General features: G+C 39.5%; 3 protein-coding genes across 3 annotated transcripts; all 3 read right to left on the reverse strand.

The window, feature by feature from the left end:
* Positions 1 to 1,315: 1,315 nt before the first annotated feature.
* On the reverse strand, positions 1,316 to 2,284 carry LOC117057777 (olfactory receptor 10A4-like). Its single transcript, XM_033168616.1, has one exon. The coding sequence runs from the start codon at positions 2,282 to 2,284 to the stop codon at positions 1,316 to 1,318; it is 969 nt and encodes a 322-aa protein (XP_033024507.1).
* A 9,053-nt stretch (positions 2,285 to 11,337) lies between these two features.
* On the reverse strand, positions 11,338 to 12,294 carry LOC117057778 (olfactory receptor 10A4-like). The gene has a single exon (XM_033168617.1). It carries the CDS (start codon positions 12,292 to 12,294, stop codon positions 11,338 to 11,340), a length of 957 nt encoding a protein of 318 aa, XP_033024508.1.
* Positions 12,295 to 18,833: 6,539 nt separating this feature from the next.
* LOC117057779 (olfactory receptor 10AG1-like) lies at positions 18,834 to 19,836 on the reverse strand. The gene is made up of 2 exons (XM_033168620.1): positions 19,830 to 19,836; positions 18,834 to 19,777 (listed from the first exon to the last, which is right to left on the reverse strand). The coding sequence occupies exons 1-2, from the start codon at positions 19,834 to 19,836 to the stop codon at positions 18,834 to 18,836; spliced, it is 951 nt and encodes a 316-aa protein (XP_033024511.1).
* Between the last annotated feature and the right edge of the window lie 3,512 nt (positions 19,837 to 23,348).

The following is a 23,348-nucleotide window of genomic DNA, read 5'->3' on the forward strand; positions in this document are numbered from 1 at the left end:
ATATGGTCAGTCTATCCTATTTTATGCAGCTATGAAATAGCTAGGGATGTCCAATTGCAGAAGGTGTGTGTGTGTGTGTGTGTGTGTGAGAGAGAGAGAGAGAGAGAGAGAGAGAGAGAGAGAGAGAGAGAGAGAATGGTTCTCATCTTAAAGGATTTTAAAGTGTGCAGACATGATACCCCATTGGCATCATTATTTGAAGCAAATAATTGTCCCCAGAGAAATTGAAACTGTTGCTTTGGGTATAAAAATTGGGTTTCTCCTATGGGGCTAGAATGATTAACTATAAAGCAATATTGCACTTCCATTATCTAAGATTCTGCACATCCATCAGTTAGTAAACAGAACAATGCATTTCTTTTATTTATCATTAAATTTATATTCCCTCTTTCCCTCAAAGGAACTCATGGCAGCAAACAACAAGCCAAAAAATAATAAGTTGGTTTATACTCTATATCACAGGAAAAGACAACGCAGGTTTCCAAAGCAAAGTCATAACATGCAAGTATAGATAACTGTGAGCATGTATCATAAATTGCAGCCAAGTTCTCACAAAGAGAATATTAGGAAGTAAACCTTTAGCTGGACTGTATCACTTCTACCTTCTGGTGGTGCTAGAGATGACAGATTGCAGGTTCTTCTTCTTCAAAAACAAACAAACAAACGAAAAACCTTCCACAATAAATATGTCTGAGAAAAGGTGAGGTGTGTACCCTCCTAGCAAAAATGTTCCACCCCCCCCACCTTGTTCAGGGAATATTTGTATGGATCATCAAACCTTATACCAATCTGAAAAGGTGCCATTCAGAAATAGCTCACAACACAATACTGTCTGTCAGAACTAGCTTTATGAGTAAATGTATCTTAAATTTTTATTAACAAAAGTTTTCAAACATTTTATTATCAATTAAAGTACAGCCATCCAAGTCCTTTGCTTTTTTTCAACACCTTATTTGCCAACTGAACTAAATTTCTCCTATACCCCCAGTAGTGGATTTATATACATGAAACTTTCTTCATGCAAAAATAAAAAATAAAAACACCTTCGCAATACACAATGAGCATGTCAGAGTGTTGGCTTGAGCCAACCTTCATGTAATATTGTGCCATTCAGAAAAAGTTTAATACTCATCTACAATTGATCAGACACATAGACTATGAGTGTATATAGGCTTAATATCTATTAACAAGAGTTTTCAAATATTTTATTTTCATGTTGCAACTTTCAAACTTTTTTCCCAACTTTTTAAAATCAGAATGGCATTCTGTGACAAATGAGTAAACTGTTAGGGCTTAAAAAACTCCCCATACCCTGTTACTCAAATGTTCGATTAGTTGAGTCTTGTGCAGAGAAAATTATTGTAACTGTCTTCTTAAATGCTCCTTTCACTTCTTTATTTCTTAAGGTATATATTATGGGGTTTAAAGCAGGTGTCACAACAGTGTACATAAGAGAAATCATTTTGTCACTCTCCGGAGTGTAGCTGGACTTGGGCCTTAAGTAGGCAAAAAGGGCTGTCCCATAGAATAATGTAACTACAGTGATGTGTGAGGAGCAAGTGGAAAAGGCTTTCCTCCTTCCCTCTGCAGAAGGAAGTCTGAGAATGGTTGAAATTATACGGATATAGGAGAGAATGATAAGCAGGAATGGACTCATTATGAAAAGGACAGACACTGTCATGACAACAATTTCATTTTTAGTGGTGTCTGTGCATGCCATTTTCACCAGTGGTGGGATATCGCAGAAAAAGTGCTGGATGTGTTTAGAACCACAGAAGGGTAAGCTGAAGATCCATGTTGTTTGAGCAACTTCCACTGAAATGCCAATAATCCATGATGCGGCTGCCAGCTGTGCACATACTTGGTGGTTCATGATGACTGTGTAATGCAAAGGATGAGATATGGCAACATAGCGATCATATGCCATAGCTGCTAGAAGGCAGCATTCTGTCAGCCCCAGGATGGTGAAGACATACATCTGGGCCGCACATCCAGCTTTAGAAATGCTTTTATGCTCTGTTAACAAATGTACCAGCATCTGGGGCACCACACTTGTGGTGTAACACATTTCTAAGAAGGATAGGTTCACCAGGAAGAAATACATTGGCGTCTGAAGGGAAGGGTTGAGTTTTACAAGCAGAATTATTAGCAGGTTCCCAACTAAGGTGATCATGTATGTTGCCAGAAAAATGAAAAACAGCAAGATTTGCAGTTCAGCTAGGTCTGAAAACCCTACGAGGATGAATTCACTAGGATTGGTCTGGTTCTCTCCTATGTCTTCCATAGAATGGATATCCTATATGGAAAAGGAAAAGATTGAGACTGGGCATTAATTAGATCAAATAAGGACAGTATAGTTACTCACATACATTCTTTATTGCAGTCCAAAGACCCACAAAAACAATTTTGGAAGCAAAATGCAGCAGAGATGCAAAGAAAAGATACCAAGGCAGTCACTATGTTTTATCCAGAGTATGTTGATTTCTATTTCTTATTACCTCTGAGAATTTATTTATTTATTTATTTGGCATGGGCAGGGTCATATCATTTGACTTATCTTCAAGAATACATTTGAGATGGAAGATTTCAAAAATGTGCAAGTGTGGAGGATTCCAAGAAGGAAATTTGCCTGCTGCAGCACTATGCTAAGCTAACCTCTTTAATGGCTTAGTATTTCCTCTCAATCCAGACCTTATGTGTAAACACCTTATAATGTTTTTGTTTTCCATCACTCAACTAGCCATTACCCAGAGATGGAGGCCTAACTCAGCCTTTTTCAGGGGCATCAGGTAGTGGGGACCAAGGGACTTTGTGTCTCCCCCCCCCAAAAAAAAATTAAGGAGGGGTCCAGGCCTCCTGAATATCCCACAGTGACATGCTCATGCCATGTGTGCAAGCTGTGTGGTGTGTGCGTGTGGCTTGAGCACATTGCATGGAGTCAGCCTCCTCAATCGCCAGGGCAAGCCTCTGTGCTTGACCTTTTCCCTTGATACTTGCTTTAACAAGGTTTGATTTTTTTCATTATCTGAAAAAAAACCCTCACCCATTCTTTATGAGTTTCGAGGGGTAAAGGTAAAGGTAAATGGTGGTCATTCATGAATTATATAAAAAGACAAACTTATAGCCAGCAGGTTCCTGCAAAATATGACTGCTTCTGGATATGATTGTGTTCCAGGACGTATTATTGACTGCTTTGTTGCACATCCATGGAATCTTGATCTTATTATTCATACCATTATTTTTCTCTCTTTGAAATAAACAAACAAACATCTCATTACTCAGCATCATTTTCTTTCTTAAGTTGTGAATCTTATAATGTGAAATGGGCAAACCATTGTTTGTTTTTGTATCTCCCAAGCATCTGTATTTTTACATGAAATAAATAAAATGTATATTTTTTTAAAAAAAGAGCCAACTGCACTGCAAACTGAGAGCCAAACTCCAAATGTTGCACAAGATCACTAACCCTAATCCTAAATTAATCTTCCTATGTCTCACACCACCACCACCCAAAAAGCAATCATGGAGAGCTGTGTCACCTTGGACAGGAGTAGTAGTATTGGGGGGTGAGGACTAAGCCATTCCACTCAAACCATTTCCCTCAATTTAAATACAGTACCTTCTTTGGAATCTCCTATTAAGCATGGAATAGAAACCACCCAGGCACAATGGTGGCATACAATGCCAGAGACTTCCACATGCACAATGGAACCTCACCGTCCTCTCTTTCTTTGGAAGCCTCTCTCCCATGTGTCCCCTCAAAATCCATTCCAGTAACATGAGGGACTTTCTATAGATTTTGGGGGTGCACCTGGGGATGGATAAGACGGGAAAGTTCTCTTCCATGATTTCCAGTTCTTATCCAGTTATCACTGGATAGTTGATTAGAAAACTGATGAAGCTATTCTTGCTGAAGAGCAAGCAGGATTTAGAGAAGGTAGATCCACTAGAGACCATTGCTTTGTGATAGCCCATTTTATAGATAAGTATGTTGTGGTGAGCTATATGCAGCTTTCATTGATCTGAAAGCTGCATTCGATTCAATTTCGCAGGGAAGACTGTGAGATAAGTTGAACTCTTCAAGTATAGATAAAATATTATTGTTCTTGATTAATTGGTGATATAAAAAGTGCATTGCTCTACAAATGGGCAACTCACAGGACTCGTACCAGCCACAAAGGGAATTAAGCAAGATTGTATTGTAGCTCCTACATTGCTTAATTTATATATAAATGATATTGTCTGGAGTATCCAGAGTATCATGCCATTGAAGTGGCCAAAAAAAAGCCATTTCTATATTCTTAAATGCAAATGATGCAGTACTTCTATCTCAAACATAAGTGGGTCTAAAAAGATTGGTGAGGGAATCCTCAGGATTCCCAAAGGAATCAGCTGGCCATGAATTGCAAGAAAACTAAAGTCATGGTGTTTTGAAGAAACTATAGAGCCCATTGATGGTGTGTGCATAACCAGTTGATCATACAGTTTAAAGTCTTTAAATACCTCGGCCTTATTTCTAGTCAGCAGGGTCATGGGGAGAATATCAGAAATATGCAATGGAAAAATCATCTCACATTGCCCAAATTTTGACATGCTTTCCCCATATAAATGTGGCAATCACATACCATCAGCACAGTTATTACATGGGGCTCAGATTTGGACAGGCACTCAAATTGGATCCATTTGTTGTCAATACCTTCCAATCAACTACAATTGTGCAACTTGAATTTTCGTGTATGTGATTGAATCCCACCTCAAATAAAAAAAAAAAATCCAGAAGAGCTGTTGATAAGCACACACACAAAAAAAACTGCAAATTATTTATGCTTAGTCAGAAGTGTGCAATAGGAAGTGCACAGATATGCACAAGTTGATTCTCTTAACTCTTTTCATTTTACTATGAATTGAGGAAGAGTGTCCATATCTTCTTAACCCACAAATTAGACAGAAGCGCTGTCATTTAGATGTAACAAACCTACCTTATTCTTACTTTGCACAAGAAATAACCACTCTTTCTTCCTTTGAAGTGGCACACTGCAATGCTGCAAACAAATACATGTTAATTTATATCTACTCTTCCTTGATGTAACTAAATTCTTTAATAAAGCTTTTGGGAATGTTCCCCTAATTAATCCTTGGGGTCTAGAGAAGTTGCAAAATATTTACACAGAAAATATGAATGATAAAAAGTGGGTGAAAAGAAGTTACCTCTAGAGATATGAGAAATTACAAATGATCACATGGCAGGATGAGGCCTGACAGGACCTGTCCCGCCCTCAGAACGGCTAAACTGGGCCTGTTGTGGCTGTGATGGGCTCTGTCAGATGCTCCTGCTGCAGCAACGGGCTCTGTCAGGTCTTCCCAAAGTCTGTTGCTGCATTGGGAGGGCCCAACAGAACCCATCGCAGCAGCAGCAGGCCCTGTCAGTCCTTTCTGAGGGTGTGATGGGCCCCATCAGGCCTCCTTCCACTGTGTGGGCTGTGGAATAATGAGGGGACCTGCCCCCTCCTTGAAAATTTTCATGGGGACCAGAGGGAGGAGAAGGTGCAAGAAGATTGGAAGAAATTTAAAGAGTATCTGAAACGATGTGAAAAGTTAAATATTTGAAATTGAAATCAGTGGACATTATAGGCAATAGCATTAAAATGTTAGATTAAAATAGAATATAAGAAAATAGAATTGTGATTTTTTGTATTTTTTGTGTTTCTGTTAGGAATAAGGCGATAGATATAAGAGTTTAGATTAAGATTAATTGTAAAAGAAGATTTAAAGGAGTTACAAAGTTACTACAGTATATTTGAAATGAACACAGAAGAGAGGGCGTGAGGAAGTCCCCCAAATAAGATTTTAAATTAGATTAAAATAGTTAAATAAGTGTTTCTTTTTTCTTTTTTGCTTTTTGTAGGTGTGTTTTTTATGTATTAGTTTTATTTTCTCAGTTTTGTATTTTGTAGGTGTATTTTGTTGTGTATGTATTTTTTCTTGTATGTTGTTTAATATACCAATAAATTCTTATTTAAAAAAAGAAAGAAAATTTTCATGGGGCCTCGGCTCCCATGGCCTAATATAGATGGCACTCCTGATACCATCCAATGTTTCCATTGCACTGTGCACATTTCTGAGTTTCACAGGAATCTTCATCCGTCTGAGCATTCAAGATCTAAGGAAAATTACACAAGATTTCCTTTAACTGTATGGAGAAACTAAGGAACTTCAGGTAGAGGTGTCAAAGTAGCACTAGAGAGTGCTGAGGAAAAGAATAATTCAAGACAGTACTGAGGCCAAGACCGGGTCATTTAAGGACGGGAAAATTTCTTTTGCGAATTTGCTCAATGAGGGGTTCTAAAAATATCTTATTGCACATGAGGAATCCAAATCTGCAATTATTTTTATGATTTGTTGATGATTAGCTTGGTAAATTGAGATTTGTTTAAATACACTTAAAACAGCCAAAAACTTGCATTTTGAAGCAAAGTTAAAGTTTTTAATCATTTTATACAAGCGAAAGTATAAAGAAATTTTGTTTCTAGCTGTAACAACATATCATCACTTTATCTTATAACGTCCTATTATAGTAAAAAAGAAAAGAATAACATTAATTAGAATTGATAACAAGTTTCATCAAGTCCTGTTTTGATTCATTTCTTGACAAAAGCCGATGACCTGCTTCTTGTCCTCCGTTGTAGCCCTCCCTTTTTTCCTGTGTATACACTTTTCCTGCAGCCTCCGTGACTTGTTTCACACATCTTTCAGTCCCTTGACCATGACAAGGCCACTGAGGAACTTGTACAGGTTTGTCAATAAATTCCTTTATTTCTGTCAAGGTCATTTTGCATGTTAATGGAGGTTCATAAACTCCATCAAACCAGTCTATCAACTCCAATAAGTTTGAAGCAGAGGTGTTTATAGAAGGTTTCTTCCTTGGACGTACTGAAAGGTCTCCAAATTTATCATCATTTCCACTTCTCAAATTGATGATCTTTTGAATTCCAGCTCTCCTTTCTTCCTTATTATTTGAGCACAGCAGTGTCTGAATTAACATTTCACTAAATGCATACCACGCTGAACGCTTAACAGTCGGCAAAACAGCATTTACTACAGCCTTGTTTTGCAGTCTAAGCTGTTGCAATTGAAGCAACAAATGATGTGGACCTTCTATCCACAAATGTTTTACTTTGATATTGAACCAACATGGATAGTACACACCAAGAATGTATTCCACAATCAGCCTTAAATTCTTGAGGTTTTTGCCTTTTAGGCCATGTTTGGAAACCCAGAAGCGCCAAAGTCTGTTTGCTGTTGTAAGCCACCTTGTATGGCTCACTGGTCCAGTTTCAAGAAGTGCCAGATTATTGGGAAGTTTACCTGCTATTATGGCCTGTGTAATTCTATATCCATACGCTTGATTGGTTGACAGATCCTTCAAAATACTGTCACTGAGTTCAATAACAGGTACTTCAATTGAAATTTTTGGAAATTTAGGATTAATATCAAGCTCTGTAGCTGCATCTAACATTTTACCAATGTCACCTGTCCACTTGTTGTTTGACAAAGTTCCCATCAAGGGCTGTGATTAAATGGCAAAGATGTAACTTGTTGGTGTGAAGAGCACAAACTAGCCAGTTAAGTTTGCGGCCTAGTTTGACTTCTACCCAGTGCATGGTGCCACCTTCCCAGCCAGTTTTAATATTTTTTGAATCACCTCCAATTGCTTGTATTGTTTTATCAATAACTTTCTCTTTCATGAAATTCAGTAAATTGTCAGCAATTATTTCAGCTGGTTTTTCATTCTTTGAGCTTTTCTCTGGTGTAAAGTGATAAAGGTATCTCCCACCTGGCTCACTACAAACTGAATAATGTTGTTCTTTCATAGTACTGGGAAACTGCTGCTCTGAATTTTCAGCCTTCAGAATAACTTTTGTTGAATCTTCACAACCATCGAAAAATACGCAATCAATTTGACCCTTCTTACAAATTTCTTCAAATTCATTGTCTAATGATGACATCGATTTCTCCTGCGCTCTCTTTACTTTATTGTGGTCAACAACAAGTTTCATATTTTCTTCAGTGATCAAGCCAATATCAATAAATGCAGTGGTGGTAATTGCAGCTGTGGCACGAAGACCAACACCATATTTGATGCTCTGAATAGCAACATTAGGTATATCTAATGTATTGTACTGTTTCTCTCCATTAGAAGTTGAAGGAGCTGCTAAATCATAATTTTATTCACTTCCATCTTCTGTATCAGATTCTTTTTCCTCATTTCCAAATCCGGAGGAACTTTCTTCATGTGATGGAAGTGAAGAAGTCTGCAAGCATTCCTTTTATATTCAGCATCAGCAAGTCTTATTCTCTCAACTTCTCCTCGCTTTTGCTTCTTTATCAGTCTGTTATGTTCTGGAAAATGTGGCAAACCAATTTGGTGTGGTCCAATAGAACCAATCTTGTTTCTCTGGCCTTTAATGAAAGCAAGTTCTTTCACTGGGATCTTCTTGTCTTTACAGCATGTACAATTAATGTGAGCTTCTTTTGTGCAATCTGTAGCACAGCCAAATTCAGAGCACATAATGATTTCACATTTGCAATTGAGAATGTCAAAGAGCTTATCAAGTTTTGAAGCAAAGGCTTCTTTAATATCTAACTTGCCCCTTCCAATAGATATGTTTTTTGCTTGCTCCCAACTTTCTTGAATCTTTGCTAATACTGTAACTCCTGACTTCACAACACAGAAAACAAAAGAACAGTTTGCTCGTTCCCATTTTTCAAGTACTTTAGGATATATGTCTTTTGCAACACTGGCAGCTGGATAGTTTCTCATATCCTCACTACTTTGTTCTCTCAGCAACAGTCCATATCTTAACACGTCTTGCAAAGCTGGTAATTCAGAAGGCAACATGTCTTTTCCACTTCCAATAAGGTTGCTCATATGTGTGAATGTTTCCTGTCTTGTTCTCTTCTTTGTAGTCATAGTGAAGCAGTTATCATTGGTTGTAGAAAGAAAAAAAGAAATCACATACCATTGTATAATATTAATATTAATAATACAGATAACTACAATACATATATAAGAGAACTACAATATCTTGTAATCAATTTTACGCACTTATCAACATCTGTTTTCATGAACATTTGGGAATAACCTATATATTTAAATGACAAAAACTTTTTTAAATGTTAAAAAGTAAGAACTTTTCACATAGATATTTACCAAGCAAGACCTAAATATTTACAATTAACCAAAATATATATCAAATTATCTAATCATACCACAACATTTAACACCCCTCACATCAGGATTTTTAAAGATGAAAAATTCAACATTCCCTACCAAGGCATGGCTTACTTTTTGCCTTTATATCAGGGGTTGACAATCTTTTTAAACCAGACAGCACATTTCAAATTTTGAAAGAGTGTCAGGCATAACATAGTTGCCGGGGGGGGGGGGGGAGGAATGTGATGTAACACAAAATGGCTGCTGTGTGGAAATGGCATGACACAAAATTGTAGAGAGTACCAGTCTTTTTTCTGGGGGGGATGCAGGACTACACATACCCATAAACACTTTGTGAATCTAAGTTTGGCCTCATTGAGGGACAGTATTTCAATATGAGTAGGAACCCCTAAACACACACACACACACACACACACACACATATATATAAGCAATGGAGAGTGCTATCATTGCTGCCCCCACCCCCCTGAGCAACCTCATGTTTATTATGGGAGGTCAGCTTGGAGCCTTATTTGCCCCCACGGGTTCCCATGGTTGCGCCCGGTGAGAAAACATGGAAGCAGAAAAGACACCTGAGGCTGCTGGCTTCAGAGAGAGAAAGATTTATTTTCTGCATGCAGAGGTACCTGCAGTGTTCAGACAGCCAAGCAGGTACAAAAAAGTCAATTTTCAGACCGTTCTTGTAGACAGTTCCCTGGCTCATCTTCCCACCCCAGGAATCTTGTCCATATAATGAACATTTCCTGTTGTATATTTCCTGTTGTACATATAAGGCAAAAGGACATTTAGCCCTGAGTTGGTTCATGCGCACTCCAGCAAGGCCATCCTGTCTGTGACCTAGGCAGTTCCTCTCTGTGCAAGGACAGTTACTCTCTGTGCAAGGTTGACCTTCTACTGTTATCTCCAGACTCTTAGGCAATGCAGATCAAAGTTCACAGCTTTACAGAGAGGTTTCCTAAAGAAAAGCTTAAAATGTTACTTTATACTTCTGGACTAACAATACAGGTAAATATATACAGGTTAGCTAATTAACCCTTTCAAGCTATGTCCTGCTGATGCTGATCCGTTAACGGCCGAAGAACCATGTTTTCCTCAACTCCAATACTAAACCAAAGCCTGGACTGCCATTTGGAGTCATTGACAGGGAATTAATTCCCATCAAACACAAAGTGGCTTACTCAAAGTTATGTTGATCTTTTATACACATTACTGTGCTACAACAAGTCATCATTAAATTCAGAGGAACAAACTTCAAGGATGGCTATGTTACAGTTCTTGTATTGTTCCAGAAAGTAATAATTCAGTCAGTTTGTGATTATCTGGTAACTGGATAAAATTCCTCTTTCATCCTTAGTGGTGGGTTTATATAGGTGATAAAAACAATTAACCTCTGCAATTGACAATAAGGTGTTCTCACAACTACCTGTTTTTCTACAGGTAGTGTACTAGAGGAGCCTCAGGTGTGAGATTTCTAAAGATATAATTGGCAGATTAGAATTTACCTGATAGAAAGTACCAGTCTGTTTTAGAATCCATGAGTTATTGAAACCTAAACTGCACTAAATCTGTGATAAGTAACTGAAGAAAATCAAAGCTGCACACTTACCAACTTATTGAAAAGGCTGTGGCATCTGATGAGTTCAGTGTGTATATAGTATGCTTTTCTTTGAAGATTTCCAACTCCCATATTAGTTCTGTTTACCATTCTTGTCGTGAATTAAATCCTTTCTCTGTTTAAATTTCATACTGTAAGTCTCTGAGTACCAGGTTTTTTTAAGGGGAAAAATACATGGAAAGAGAGGGAGCACACCACAACTTTCCATGTAGAAGTCTACTAATCATACTGTACAGGTTCCTGTATAGCAAAAAGTATAAGAAAACTAATCATCAAAGAAGGTACAGATTTATGGTTAAACCAAAGAATCACTCAAAAATTATTGCTGATGTACAGGAGATTTAGGTTGCTAGGTTGGAATCAGGTTCATTTCTTTAATAACTGTTATGAATTAGACCTTAACAATATACTTACAGCCCTTTAATCACCTATGATATGTTCTGTGTTTGTTGATTTTTCTTGTTGCCATACTCCACGGTTCAGGATTTCAACTTGTTGGGTTCTGTACAAAACACAACCTTGAAACAGTCTTCTTAAATGCTCCCTTCACTTCTTTATTTCTTAGGGTATATATTAGGGGGTTCAAAAATGGACAGACAACTGTGTACATAAGAGAAATCATTTGGTCACTCCGTGGAGTGTAGCTGGACTTGGGTATTAAGTAGGTGAAGAGGGCGGTCCCAAAAAACAGTGTCACCACCATGAGGTGTGAGGAGCAAGTGGAGAAGGCTTTTCTCCTTCCCTTAGCAGAAGGAAGTTTGAGGATGGTTGAAATTATACGGATGTAGGAGAGGATGATCAGCAGGAAAGGACTCATGATGAAAATAATAGACACTGCCATGACAACAAACTCATTTTTGTAGGTGTCTGTGCATGCCATTTTCACCAGGGGTGGGATATCACAGAAGAAGTGCTGGATGTGTTTAGATCCACAGAAGGGTAAACTAAAGATCCATGTTGTTTGAGCAAATGCTGCTGAGAAGCAGGAAATCCATGATGCAGCTGCAAGCTGTGCACATACCCGCCGGTTCATGATGACTGCGTAGTGTAATGGATGGCATATGGCAACATAGCGATCATATGCCATAGCTGCTAAGAGGCCAAATTCTGTCAGCCCCAGCATGGCGAAGGCATACATCTGGGCTGCACATCTTGCTAGGGATATGCTTTTATGTTCTGTTAACAGATGTACCAGCATCTGGGGCACCACACTAGTGGTGTAACACATTTCTAAGAATGATAGGTTGACTAAGAAGAAGTACATGGGAGTCTGAAGAGAAGGGTTGAGGTTTATGAGCAGAATAATGAGCATGTTTCCAAGCAAGGTGATTATGTATGTCACCAGAAAAAGAAAAAACAGCAAGATTTGCAGTTCAGCAAGATATGAAAACCCCTCCAGAATGAACTCATTCAGATTGGTCTGGTTCTCACCTAGTTTCTCCATATAATGGCTATCCTGTATGGAAAAGGGAAAGGCATATACAGGTCATTAATTAAATCAGGTAATCATACTAGAGGCAGCTGGAGAAAAGGCCCACCCAGTACATAATCCTATTCTTACTGTGGCAAAAGCTTACAGGAAGCCCTCAAATAGGACATTAATGCTATAGCTCTCTCCCCAGTGAAGATTATTGTATGTGACAATGGAAGTAAGATAAAGCCATTATGACCAGCAGACATTGAAACTTTCTTGAGTGTGATTGGGATAATCTTACTGGAGGCAAAAATTATTCCAAATTCCTTCTCAGAGTTTGGAGTTCTAAATTAATGGGCTTTGCCCCAAAGGTGTTGTGCTGTATGCAGATTTCATTGATCTGAAAGCTGCATTCGATTTAATCTCTCAAGTAAGACTGTGAGATAAATTGAACTCTTTAAGTATAGATAAAAGATGATTGTTCTTGATTAAATGGTGATATAAAAACACTGTGTAGAAAAGTGCATTGCTCTACAAATGAGCAGCTCACAGGACTCATACAAACCACAAAGGGAATTAAGCAAGATTGTATCGTAGCTCCCACATTGTTTAATTTAAAAAGATTGATGAAGGCATCCTCAGGATACTGCCAAAGAGAACAGCTGGCTGTGAATTGCAAGAAAACGAAAGTCATGGTGTTTCCAAGAAAGTATACGGCCCATCGATGGTGTATGGATAGACAGTTGATCAAACAAGTTAAAGTCTTTAAATACCTCGGCCTTATTTCCAGTCAGCAGGGTCATGGGGAGCATATCAGAAATATGCAATGGAAAAAGCCTCTCAAATTGCCCAAATTCTGACATGCTTTCCCCATACAAATGTGGCAATCGCATACCTTCAGCACTTGAAGTTTTTAAAGCTAAACCTCTGGCGCATTTATTACATGGGGCTCAGATTTGGACAGGCACTCAAATTGGATCCGTTTGTTGTCAATACCTCCCAATCAACTATAATTGTGCAACTTGAATTTCCGTGTATGTGATTGAATCCCACCTCAAATAAAAAGAATCCAGAAGAGCTGTTGATAAGCACACACAAAAAATATTGCAAATTATTTATGCTTAGTCAGAAGTGTGCAACAGGAAGTGCACAGATATGCACAAGTTGATTCTCTTAACTCTTTTCATTTTACTATGAATTGAGGAAGAGTGTCCAGATCTTCTTAACCCACAAATTAGACAGAAGCACTGACATTGAAATGTAACAAACCTACCTTATTCTTACTTTGCACAAGAAATAACCACTCTTTCTTCCTTTGAAGTGGCACACTGCGATGCTGCAAACAAATATACATGTTAATTTATATCTTCCCATCCTTGATGTAACTAAATTCTTTAGAAAAGCTTTTGGGAATGTTCCCCTAATTAATCCTTGGGGTCTAGAGAAGTTGCAAAATATTTACACAGAAAATATGAATGATGAAAAAAGCGGGTGAAAAGAAGTTACCTCTAGAAATAGCTTACATAAATTCCAACATTTTTAGGCATTTAAGACATTATTTCCATACAATTAAAAATTCACCCATCTGAAAAATTATTGTGCAAGAATGTAGTGAGTGGGGGTGGGCTTTCAGCATCTGGAAACCATGTTGGATTGATTAGAATAAAATGAATGGAGTTGGTAAAACAACAAACAGTTTGAATACCATGAAGGTGTGCCCGGTTCCACGCAACATTTTGGGTGCCCAGTGCATGTGTGTGATTTCATGTGCGTCTCACACATGATATCACATGGCAGGAGGAGGCCTGATGGGACCTGTCCCGCCCTCAGAAAGGCTAAACTGGGCCTGGTGTGGCTGTGATGGGCTCTGTCAGATGTTCCTGCTGCAGCAACGGGCTCTGTCAGGTCTTCCCAAAGTCTGTTGCTGTGTTGGGAGGGCCCAACAGAACCCATCACAGCAGCAGCAGGCCCTGTCAGTCCTTTCTGAGGGTGCCATGGGCCCCATCAGGCCTCCTTCCACTGTGTGGGCTGTGGACTAATAAGGTGACCTGCCCCCTCCTTGAAAATTTTCATGGGGCCTCTGCTCCCATGGCCCCATATAGATGGCACTCCTGATACCATCCAATGTTTCCAGTGCACTGTGCACATTTCTGAGTTTCGCAGGACTCTTCATCCATCTGAGCATTCAAGATCTAAGGAAAAATACACGAGATTTCCTTTAACTGTATGGTGAAACTAAGGAACTTCAGGTAGAGGTGTCAAAGTAGCACTAGAGAGTGCTGAGGAAAAGAATAATTCAAGACTTTACTGAGGCCAAGGCATGGCTTGCTTTTTGCCTATATATCAAGGGTTGACAAACGTTTAAAACCAGACAGCACATTTCAAATTTGGAGAGAGTGCGAAGTATAACATAGTTGCCGGGGGGGGGGGAGGATGTAATGTAACACAAAATTGCTGCTGTGTGGAAATGACATGACATAAAATTGTAGAGAGTGCCAGTCGTTGTTGTTTTTCCCGGGGGGGGGGGGGATGCAGGGTTACACATACCCCTAAACATTTTGTGAATCTAAGTTTGGCCTCATTGAGGGACAGTATTTCAATATGAGTAGGAAAATGAGAGAACCCCTAAACACATTTTTTTTTTAAAAAAAAAAAAAGCACCGGAGAGTGATATCATTTCTCCCCCCATCCCCCTGAGCAATCTCATGTTTATAATGGGACGTCAGCTATGTCCTGCTGATGCTGATTGTGGAGATATATCCGCTAACAGCTGAAGAACAATTTTTTCCTCAACTCCAATCCTAAACCAAAGCCTGGACTGCCATTTGGAGTCATTGACATGGAATTAATTCCCATCAAACACAAAGAGGCTTACAGTGGTACCTCGGGTTACATACGCTTCAGGTTACATACTCTGCTAACCCAGAAATAACGCTTCAGGTTAAGAACTTTGCTTCAGGATAAGAACAGAAATCGTGCTCTTGCGGCGCAGTGGCAGCCGGAGGTCCCATTAGCTAAAGTGGTGCTTCAGGTTAAGAACAGTTTCAGGTTAAGAACGGACCTCTGGAACGAATTAAGTACGTAACCAGAGGTACCACTGTAGTTCTGAAGCAGACATGTATACCATGGTACTGTAAGTTAACTGTACAGTTCATTCTTCATGACTGCCTAGACAACAGCTCCTGTGCAACACGAGGCATGCCTCAGCAGTGGAAACGAGGCACCAAGTCCTGCTCCCAATCTGCTTGTTCATAAGAACATTCAGACATTTTCTCTATGTGTGTGGCATAAGACTTTGTAAACTGGAGTGTTGCTCTGCCCTTACTAAACCAGAGCCTTCCTTCACTTTCTGACATCTGAATATTGAGCAAGGGCATTTGAAGTGGGTGGTCTATGTATGAACAGCTGCTGACATGTAAGCATTGTATGCAATTGACTCTCCAGTTCAAAATTAAGGACTAAGGCAGGTAGTGTGGTCCAACCAAGGTCCATGAATCAGCCTTATGTGTGGAGGTAAACCTGTGAATAGGGTCCTCTCCATCACAGGCCTACAGTCTCCAGAAGGCTATCTAAAAAAGGAAAGTGGCCTTGGGCTGGAAAGTGTTGCCCACTCCTGCAATCAGCAAAAAGAAGTAACAATCCTAATCACCCCCTTCCAGATATAGTCTTACTTCTATAGTCTTGGTATTAATTAGAACAATCTGATATGTGCTTATATTTAAATAAATCAAAACATGAAATGGAAAAGAGCTGTGCAAGCTTAGTGAGCTCTGTAATATTTTCTCATCTGTATTGCAGGCAAGACAACAAAATTATCCAAAGTAAAGCTGTAAAATCAGCAATAGAATACTGAAGGGATGCACCAGAAACAATAGCCTAGTGATCACAAAGATAATATTAGGAAGTATCTAGACTGCAATACTTGTACTTGCAGGTGTTCTTTCAAATGAAAGAGGGGGTGGTGTTGGTAGGGTTGACAAATCTGATAATGTCAGTTCCTCAAAGTTTCTCACCCCCCCCCCCCAAAAAAAGCTTAAGTTCCCATCAGTATGCGTTTTTAATTATTCATGAACATTCATCAGCATTTTAATATGCATATTTCCTAATATGCAACAATTTGTCAAGCAATTTTCCGTGTTTGTATGTTGTTTTCGCTATTCATCAGCATTTTAATATGCATATTTCCTAACATGCAACAATTTGTCAAGCAATTTTCCGTGTTTGTATGTTGTTTTTGCTAATATTTGCATTTTATGTAGATCTTTTATACACATTTCTGTGCTACAACAAATCATCATTAAATTCAGAGGAACAAACTTCAAGGATGGCTATGTTACAGTTCTTGTATTGTTCCAGAAAGTAATAATTCAGTCAGTTTGTGATTATCTGGTAACTGGATAAATTTCCTCTTTCATCCTTAGTGGTGGGTTTATATAGGTGATAAAAACAATTAACCTCTGCAATAGACAATGAGGTGTTCTCACAACTACCTGTTTTTCTACACCAGGAATATTTATATGTAACATTCTACCTTCATGTAATCTTGTGCCATCCAGAAACAGTTTGTTACTGTTTCTCTTCAGTTAATCAGGCACATGCCTATGATTAAATGTATAATTAATATTTAATAAAAATAGCTCTCAAATATCTCAATTTCAATGAAATATCAAATATCAAACTGTTACGATTTAGTACTTAACAGTATAGTTACAGTACATTAATCAACAGTCATGATTTCATACCCTCTAACATTTTTCTGATGAAAATAAGGGCATCCTGTTTTACTATGATTTCTTTGTACTATGTTGCCAAATGTTCAATTGGTTGGATCATGTGTAGAGAAGATTTTTGTAACTGCTTCTTTAATGCTCCATTCAGTTCTTTTTTACGTTAGGTTTTATATTATATTGTTTAAAGAAAGAGTCACTACAGTGTTCATAAGATAAATAATTTTGTCACTCTCTGGATTGTAGCTGGATTGGGGTCTAATGTAGGCAAAAAAGGCTATCCCATAGAATAATTTCACTACCGTGAAGTGTGAGGAGCAGAATGAAGTTTAAGGGTAGCCCAAATCATATGGATTTAGGAGACAATGATCAGCCAGAAGGGACAGCAATTTCATATTTGGAGGTGTCTATGCATACCATTTTTACTAGTAGTGGGATATCACAGAATAAGTGCTGCACATAATTAGTTCCTGGCATCCAGCTGGTCAACAGTAGCACCTCTGAGTTGTGTGAGAACCACCATGAAGGAATATTTACAGCCAGAGAAGGCGGTCACTGAGCTGGGAGTTAGATTGAAAGATAGTTGTTATTGTCTTTTAAGAGCATACAGAAATGTGAGAACTGGGAAGCTGAATTTTTGGAGAGGAGAAGTGGAGTTGTGAGGAAATGCTCTACTTAAATCTCAGTTCAGTAAAAAGAGGATGTATCTTACAGTGAGAGAAGAATAATCCCAAACTATTTAGAAGAAGAATGAGTGCTGATTTCCTGGTCTGATATACTGAGTCTGCTAGATAAAAGCTAAATGACCCCTGGATGGTTAAGTCCAGTCAAAGGCGACTATGCGGGGGGCATACGTGTCACTTTTCAGGCCAAAGGAGCCGTTGTTTGTCTGCAGACAGTTTTCCAGGTCATGTGGCCAGCATGATTAAATTGCTTCTAGTACAACGGGACACCATGACAAGTGCCAGAGCGCAAGGAAACACCGTTTACCTTCCTGTCACAGCGGTACCTATTTATCTACCTGGACTAGTATGCTTTTGAACTGCTAGGTTGGCAGAAGCTGGGACAGAGCAACAGGAGCTCACACTGTTGCACGAATTTGAACCGCGGACCTTCTGATCGACAAGCTCAAGAGGCTCAGTGGTTTAGACCACAGTGCCAATCACGTGCTTAGCCACTAAGTGTACTAGAGGAGCCTCAAGAATGAGATTTCTAAAGGTTGGGAATCTGAAGGATAATTGGCAGAATAGAATTTACCTGAGAAAGTACCAGTCTGTTTCAGAATCCATGAGTTATTGAAACCTAAACTGTACTAAATCTGTGATAAGTAACTGAAGAAAATCAAAGCTTCACACTTACCAACTGTGGCATCTGATGAGTTCAGTGTGTATATAGTTTGCTGTTTCTTTGAAGATTTCCAACTCCCATATTAGTTCTGTTTACCATTCGTGAATTAAATCCTTTCTCTGTTTAAATTTCATACAGTAAGTCTCCGAGTACTAGGTTTTCTTTAAGGGGAAAAATATGTGGAAACTAGAGAGGGAGCACACCACAACTTTACATGTAGAAGTCTACTAATCATACTGTACAGGTTGTTGTATAGCAAACAGTATAAGAAAACTAATCATTAAAGAAGGTACAGATTTATGGTTAAACCAAAGAATCAACCCAAAATTATCGCTGATGTACAGGCGATCTAGGTTGCTAGGTTGGAATCAGGTTCATTTCTTTAATAACTTCATGAATTAGACCTTAAACAATATACTTACAGCCCTTTAATCATTAATGATATGTTCTGAGTTCATTGATTTTTCTTGTTGCCATACTTCACGGTTCAGATTTTTAACTTGCTGGGTTCTGTACAGAGAACAACCTTGAAACTGTCTTCTTAAATGTTCCTTTCACTTCTTTATTTCTTAGGGTATATATTATGGGGTTCAAAAATGGACTGACAACTGTGTACATAAGAGAAATCATTTGGTCACTCCGTGGAGTGTAGCTGGACTTGGGTATTAAGTAGGTGAAGAGGGTTGTCCCAAAAAATAGTGTCACCACCATGAGGTGTGAGGAGCAAGTGGAGAAGGCTTTTCTCCTTCCCTTAGCAGAAGGAAGTTTGAGGATGGTTGAAATTATACAAATGTAGGAGAGAATGATCAGCAGGAAAGGACTCATGATGAAAATAATAGACACTGCCATGACAACAATCTGATTTTTGTAGGTGTCTGTGCATGCCATTTTCATCACTGGTAGGATATCACAAAAGAAGTGCTGGATGTGTTTGGAACCACAGAAGGGTAAGCTGAAGATCCATGCTGTTTGAGCAACTTGTACAAAGAAGCAAATAATCCAGGCTGCAGCTGCCATCTGTGTACATACCCGGCGGTTCATGATGACTGCGTAGTGTAATGGGTGGCATATGGCAACATAGCGATCATATGCCATAGCTGCCAGGAGACAACATTCTGTCAGCCCCAGGATGGTGAAGGCATACATCTGGGCTGCACATCTTGCTAGGGATATGCTTTTATGCTCTGTTAACAAATGTATCAGCATCTGGGGCACCACACTAGTGGTGTAACACATTTCTAAGAATGATAGGTTCACTAAGAAGAAGTACATGGGAGTCTGAAGAGAAGGGTTGAGTTTTATGAGTAGAATAATGAACATGTTTCCCAGCAAGGTGATTATGTATGTCAACAGAAAAACAAAAAACAGCAAGATCTGCAGTTCAGCAAGATATGAAAACCCTTCCAGAATGAACTCATTAAGATTGGTCTGGTTCTCACCTAGTTTTTCCATAGAATGGATATCCTGTATGGAAAAAGCAAAGACATATACAGATCATTAATTATGTTAGGTAATTATAGAAGAGCTAGCTGGAGCATCCAAAAGGCTCATCAAGTGCATAATCCTATTCTCACCATGGCAAAACAAAAGCCAACAGGAAGCCCTGAAACAGGACATTAATGCAATAGCTCTCTCCCCAATGAGGATAACTGCCTGTGACAATGGATGTAAGATAAATCCATTAAGACTAGCAGTCATAAGGATAATCTTACTGCAGGCAAAAATTATCCCAAATATCCCCAAATTCCTTCTCATACTTTGGAGTTCTAAATTAACTGGCTCCCCCTAACCCCCCCCCAAAAAATAAAACCAATACATTCAAGAATTTTCCCAGGATTCCTTTCATATTTATCTTTCAATGAGCACTGTGTAGACCATTCCCCCCCCCCCCCATTTTTAGATTCCTCATATATCCCTGCTGTTTCCAAGTGCATGCACATTGGTAGTGTACAGGTGTACATATTGAGAAAAAAGTCCAGGAAAGAAACAGTGTTATGTTTTTTTCCCCTTGTGGACCAAAAACAGTGGCCAATGATGCAGCTCTTTAAATATTAACGGGTGGCGCTGTGGGTTAAACCACAGAGCCTAGGGGTTGCTGATCAGAAGGTCAGCAGTTCGAATCCCCGCGATGGGATGGGCTCCCCTTGCTCGGTCCCAGCTCCTGCCAACCTAGCAGTTTGAAAGCACTTCAAAGTGCAAGTAGATAAATAGGTACCGCTCCAGCAGGAAGGTAAACGGCATTTCGATGTGCTGCTCTGGTTCACCAGAAGCAGCTTTGTCATGCTGGCAACATGACCTGGAAGCTTTACATCGGCTCCCTAGGCCAGTAACGCGAGATGAGCACCATAACCTCAGAGTCAGACACGACTGGACCTAATGGTCAGGGGTCCCTTTATCTTTACCTAATGTTACATAATTGTTTATGGTCAATAATCTGTCAATTCTTCTGCTGACATGTATGAATTCCTGAAAAGCATGAAAGAGTAAACTTGATCCAATTGTACATGAATTTGGATTAAGATTATCACAAGTTGTGTTTTATCACGGTACACAGCCACATCTCAGCAAAGCACAACACTTTTTAAAATGCCACCACATGTTCAGTACCATCACATTGTTATTTTTGATGCTGCCAGAACTCATTCATGGAGATTATTTTTTTAAGTCACAAATTAATGTCTTTGCCCCCTTGCATCACAGCTTTTAAGGCTGGGATGAAGAACGTGAGGTTTTCCAACTGTTAGTGGACTATTTTCCATGTCAGCCAGGGACAATGGAACTTGGATTCCACTAAAACCTTGGGGCTACCCACAGCTCTCCCACCCATTTTACAGTGTGCTTCAGCATCAGCTGATCTGTTTGGCAAAGCAGTCTTCAAGTTGCAACCTCCTATTAGCCATGAAATGGAAAGCACTCAGGTACAATGGGTTGTAGGCCTACTCAACACTGCTGTTCCACTCACAGAAGAGATTCCACTTGTGCATGGGAACTTAGATTCTCCTGAAGCACCCACATACCCTCAAAATCTGCTCTAGGAGGTACAACTACCTTAATGAGCACACTGGGGGAGGGGGAGCATGTGATCAGAAAATGAAACTGAAGTCCCATTGCTTGAATGGTATGAGCACTGCAACTTTTCTTCACTGTGATCTGTGGCTTTGTAGGCAGAGTAAGGTAAATCACTAAAAATATACACTAGTTTGTTTTGAATCATTTATATTTACTTACTTACTTACTTACTTACTTACTTACTTACTTACTTACTTACTTATTTCATGGCTTGAATTTTCTTGGTTGTAAAATAAAAATGAAGATAGATGATAGAATATCTCACAGGTGAATTCTCCTAACAGTATCTAGCTATAAAAGTGTCTCTGTTCATTGCACACGCACATACCAGAATTAAAACACAGTCGTAATCAAAAGTTCTTTGATTTAGATGTAACAATAATACCTTATTCCCATAACATCTTACTTTGCAAAAGAAGTAGCGGCTGTTTTGTGCTTCAGACAAATGATGCACCAAACAAAGATATTTTCATATAAGTGATCTCATTCTTGATGCAACTGAATTTCGAAGGAATACGTTTGGGAATATTCTGCTAACTAATCCATGGGGGTATGAATGGGTAACAAAAAAATAAAGAAATACTCATTTAATCCTTGGGTGATGCAATAAATTACAATTACTTCCAGAAACCTCACATTAAAAAAAAAGTAATTGAAAATACAGCTTTTCAATGAAATCTAAATTTCATCCATCTAATTTCCTGTGGGTAAAAGGGGCTGGACTCAAAACCTCTTTCAGGCTGCAGCATGGCTGTGGGAGGAGAAATGCCTGCTGTGGGGATGTACTGGCTACTGGAGCTCACCCACAGTTGTAGCCGCAAAATGACACTTGCTGAAACAAAGACACTTTTCAGTTCCCAAAGCTCATCACTGAAAGAGGGTGTTGGAGGCTGCAGTGGCAGTAGGCCCCTGGGTGGCACCTAACGTTTGTGTGGGTGATATTCCCCACCGCCTTCCCCACAGGGGAGAATTTTAATAAACTTTTTGTGTGTCGCAATTGGGTCTGTGAGTAAATGAATGCCTAATATTTATTGAGAAAAGATGTCAACTGGATGACAGCAATAAACCAAAACAACCATTGTTACCAAGTGTGCTTCACTCTTAGTGTTTAATAATCAATGTATGACACATGTAAAAAGCAGGTTCCTGTACATCAAACAGTCTACATAAATAAAATCAAAGCACATGCAGATTCTCACCATCAGGAATTCCAAAACAGACCAGTTGGGCAGAGGTGCCTTTATGAGGCTGCCTGCCACTGGTAAGCCTGGCCCTTGTCGAGTGAAAGAGGCCAAGAGATATTTGTCACTTCACCCATCTGGGGTTGGTCCCTTCCTGGTTCACGAGGACAGGACCTCGTTAAAGAGGCATCAATTTACTGCAGCGATGCATAAGGCAATTGCAGCATTTGGCCTGCAGGCCAGTGATTATGCACCTCATTCCTTCCATATTGGTGAGGCCACTACTGCTGCGCACTGGGGCCTGTCCGTTGACAGGGTTAAGGATCTGGGTGCGGTGCAGGCAAAGGTGTCTAGGGAGGCAGACTCGCGGTGGTGGTGGTGCAGCTGGGTGCAAATAATTGCCAGAAGCCCCAGGTTGAGCTTGCAGACCTGCATGCAGGAGGACTTGGAAGAGTTGAAGGCAGTTCTTCTTTGACTGAAAATTTGTGGTCACTGATGGCAGTGACGTGTGTGGCGAAGTAGCCAGTGCCCAGCTGCAACTGAGAGGGCCAGGAAGTGTGTCCAGAGTACAGTGGCGAAGAAGGTTCTGGCCTTGGATTGGACAGTGATAGGTCACCCGGGCATTTCCTTCTGTGATACATCCCTTTACAGGCTTGATGGGGTTCATCTGTCTGTGACTGGGGTTGATTTGTGGCTGACAGCAGTGTCAGCGGGGTTAAAGGATTGGTTACAGGTGTGAGTGGTTGGCTCCGAATGCGGG

Source organism: Lacerta agilis, chromosome 14 (assembly GCF_009819535.1).
Source record: "Lacerta agilis isolate rLacAgi1 chromosome 14, rLacAgi1.pri, whole genome shotgun sequence".
Lineage (NCBI taxonomy): Eukaryota > Metazoa > Chordata > Lepidosauria > Squamata > Lacertidae > Lacerta > Lacerta agilis.

Excerpts from the sequence above, each read along its gene's own strand:
- LOC117057777 (XM_033168616.1), bottom strand. The coding sequence starts at position 2,284 with ATGGAAGACATAGGAGAGAACCAGACCAATCCTAGTGAATTCATCCTC.
- LOC117057778 (XM_033168617.1), bottom strand. The coding sequence starts at position 12,294 with ATGGAGAAACTAGGTGAGAACCAGACCAATCTGAATGAGTTCATTCTG.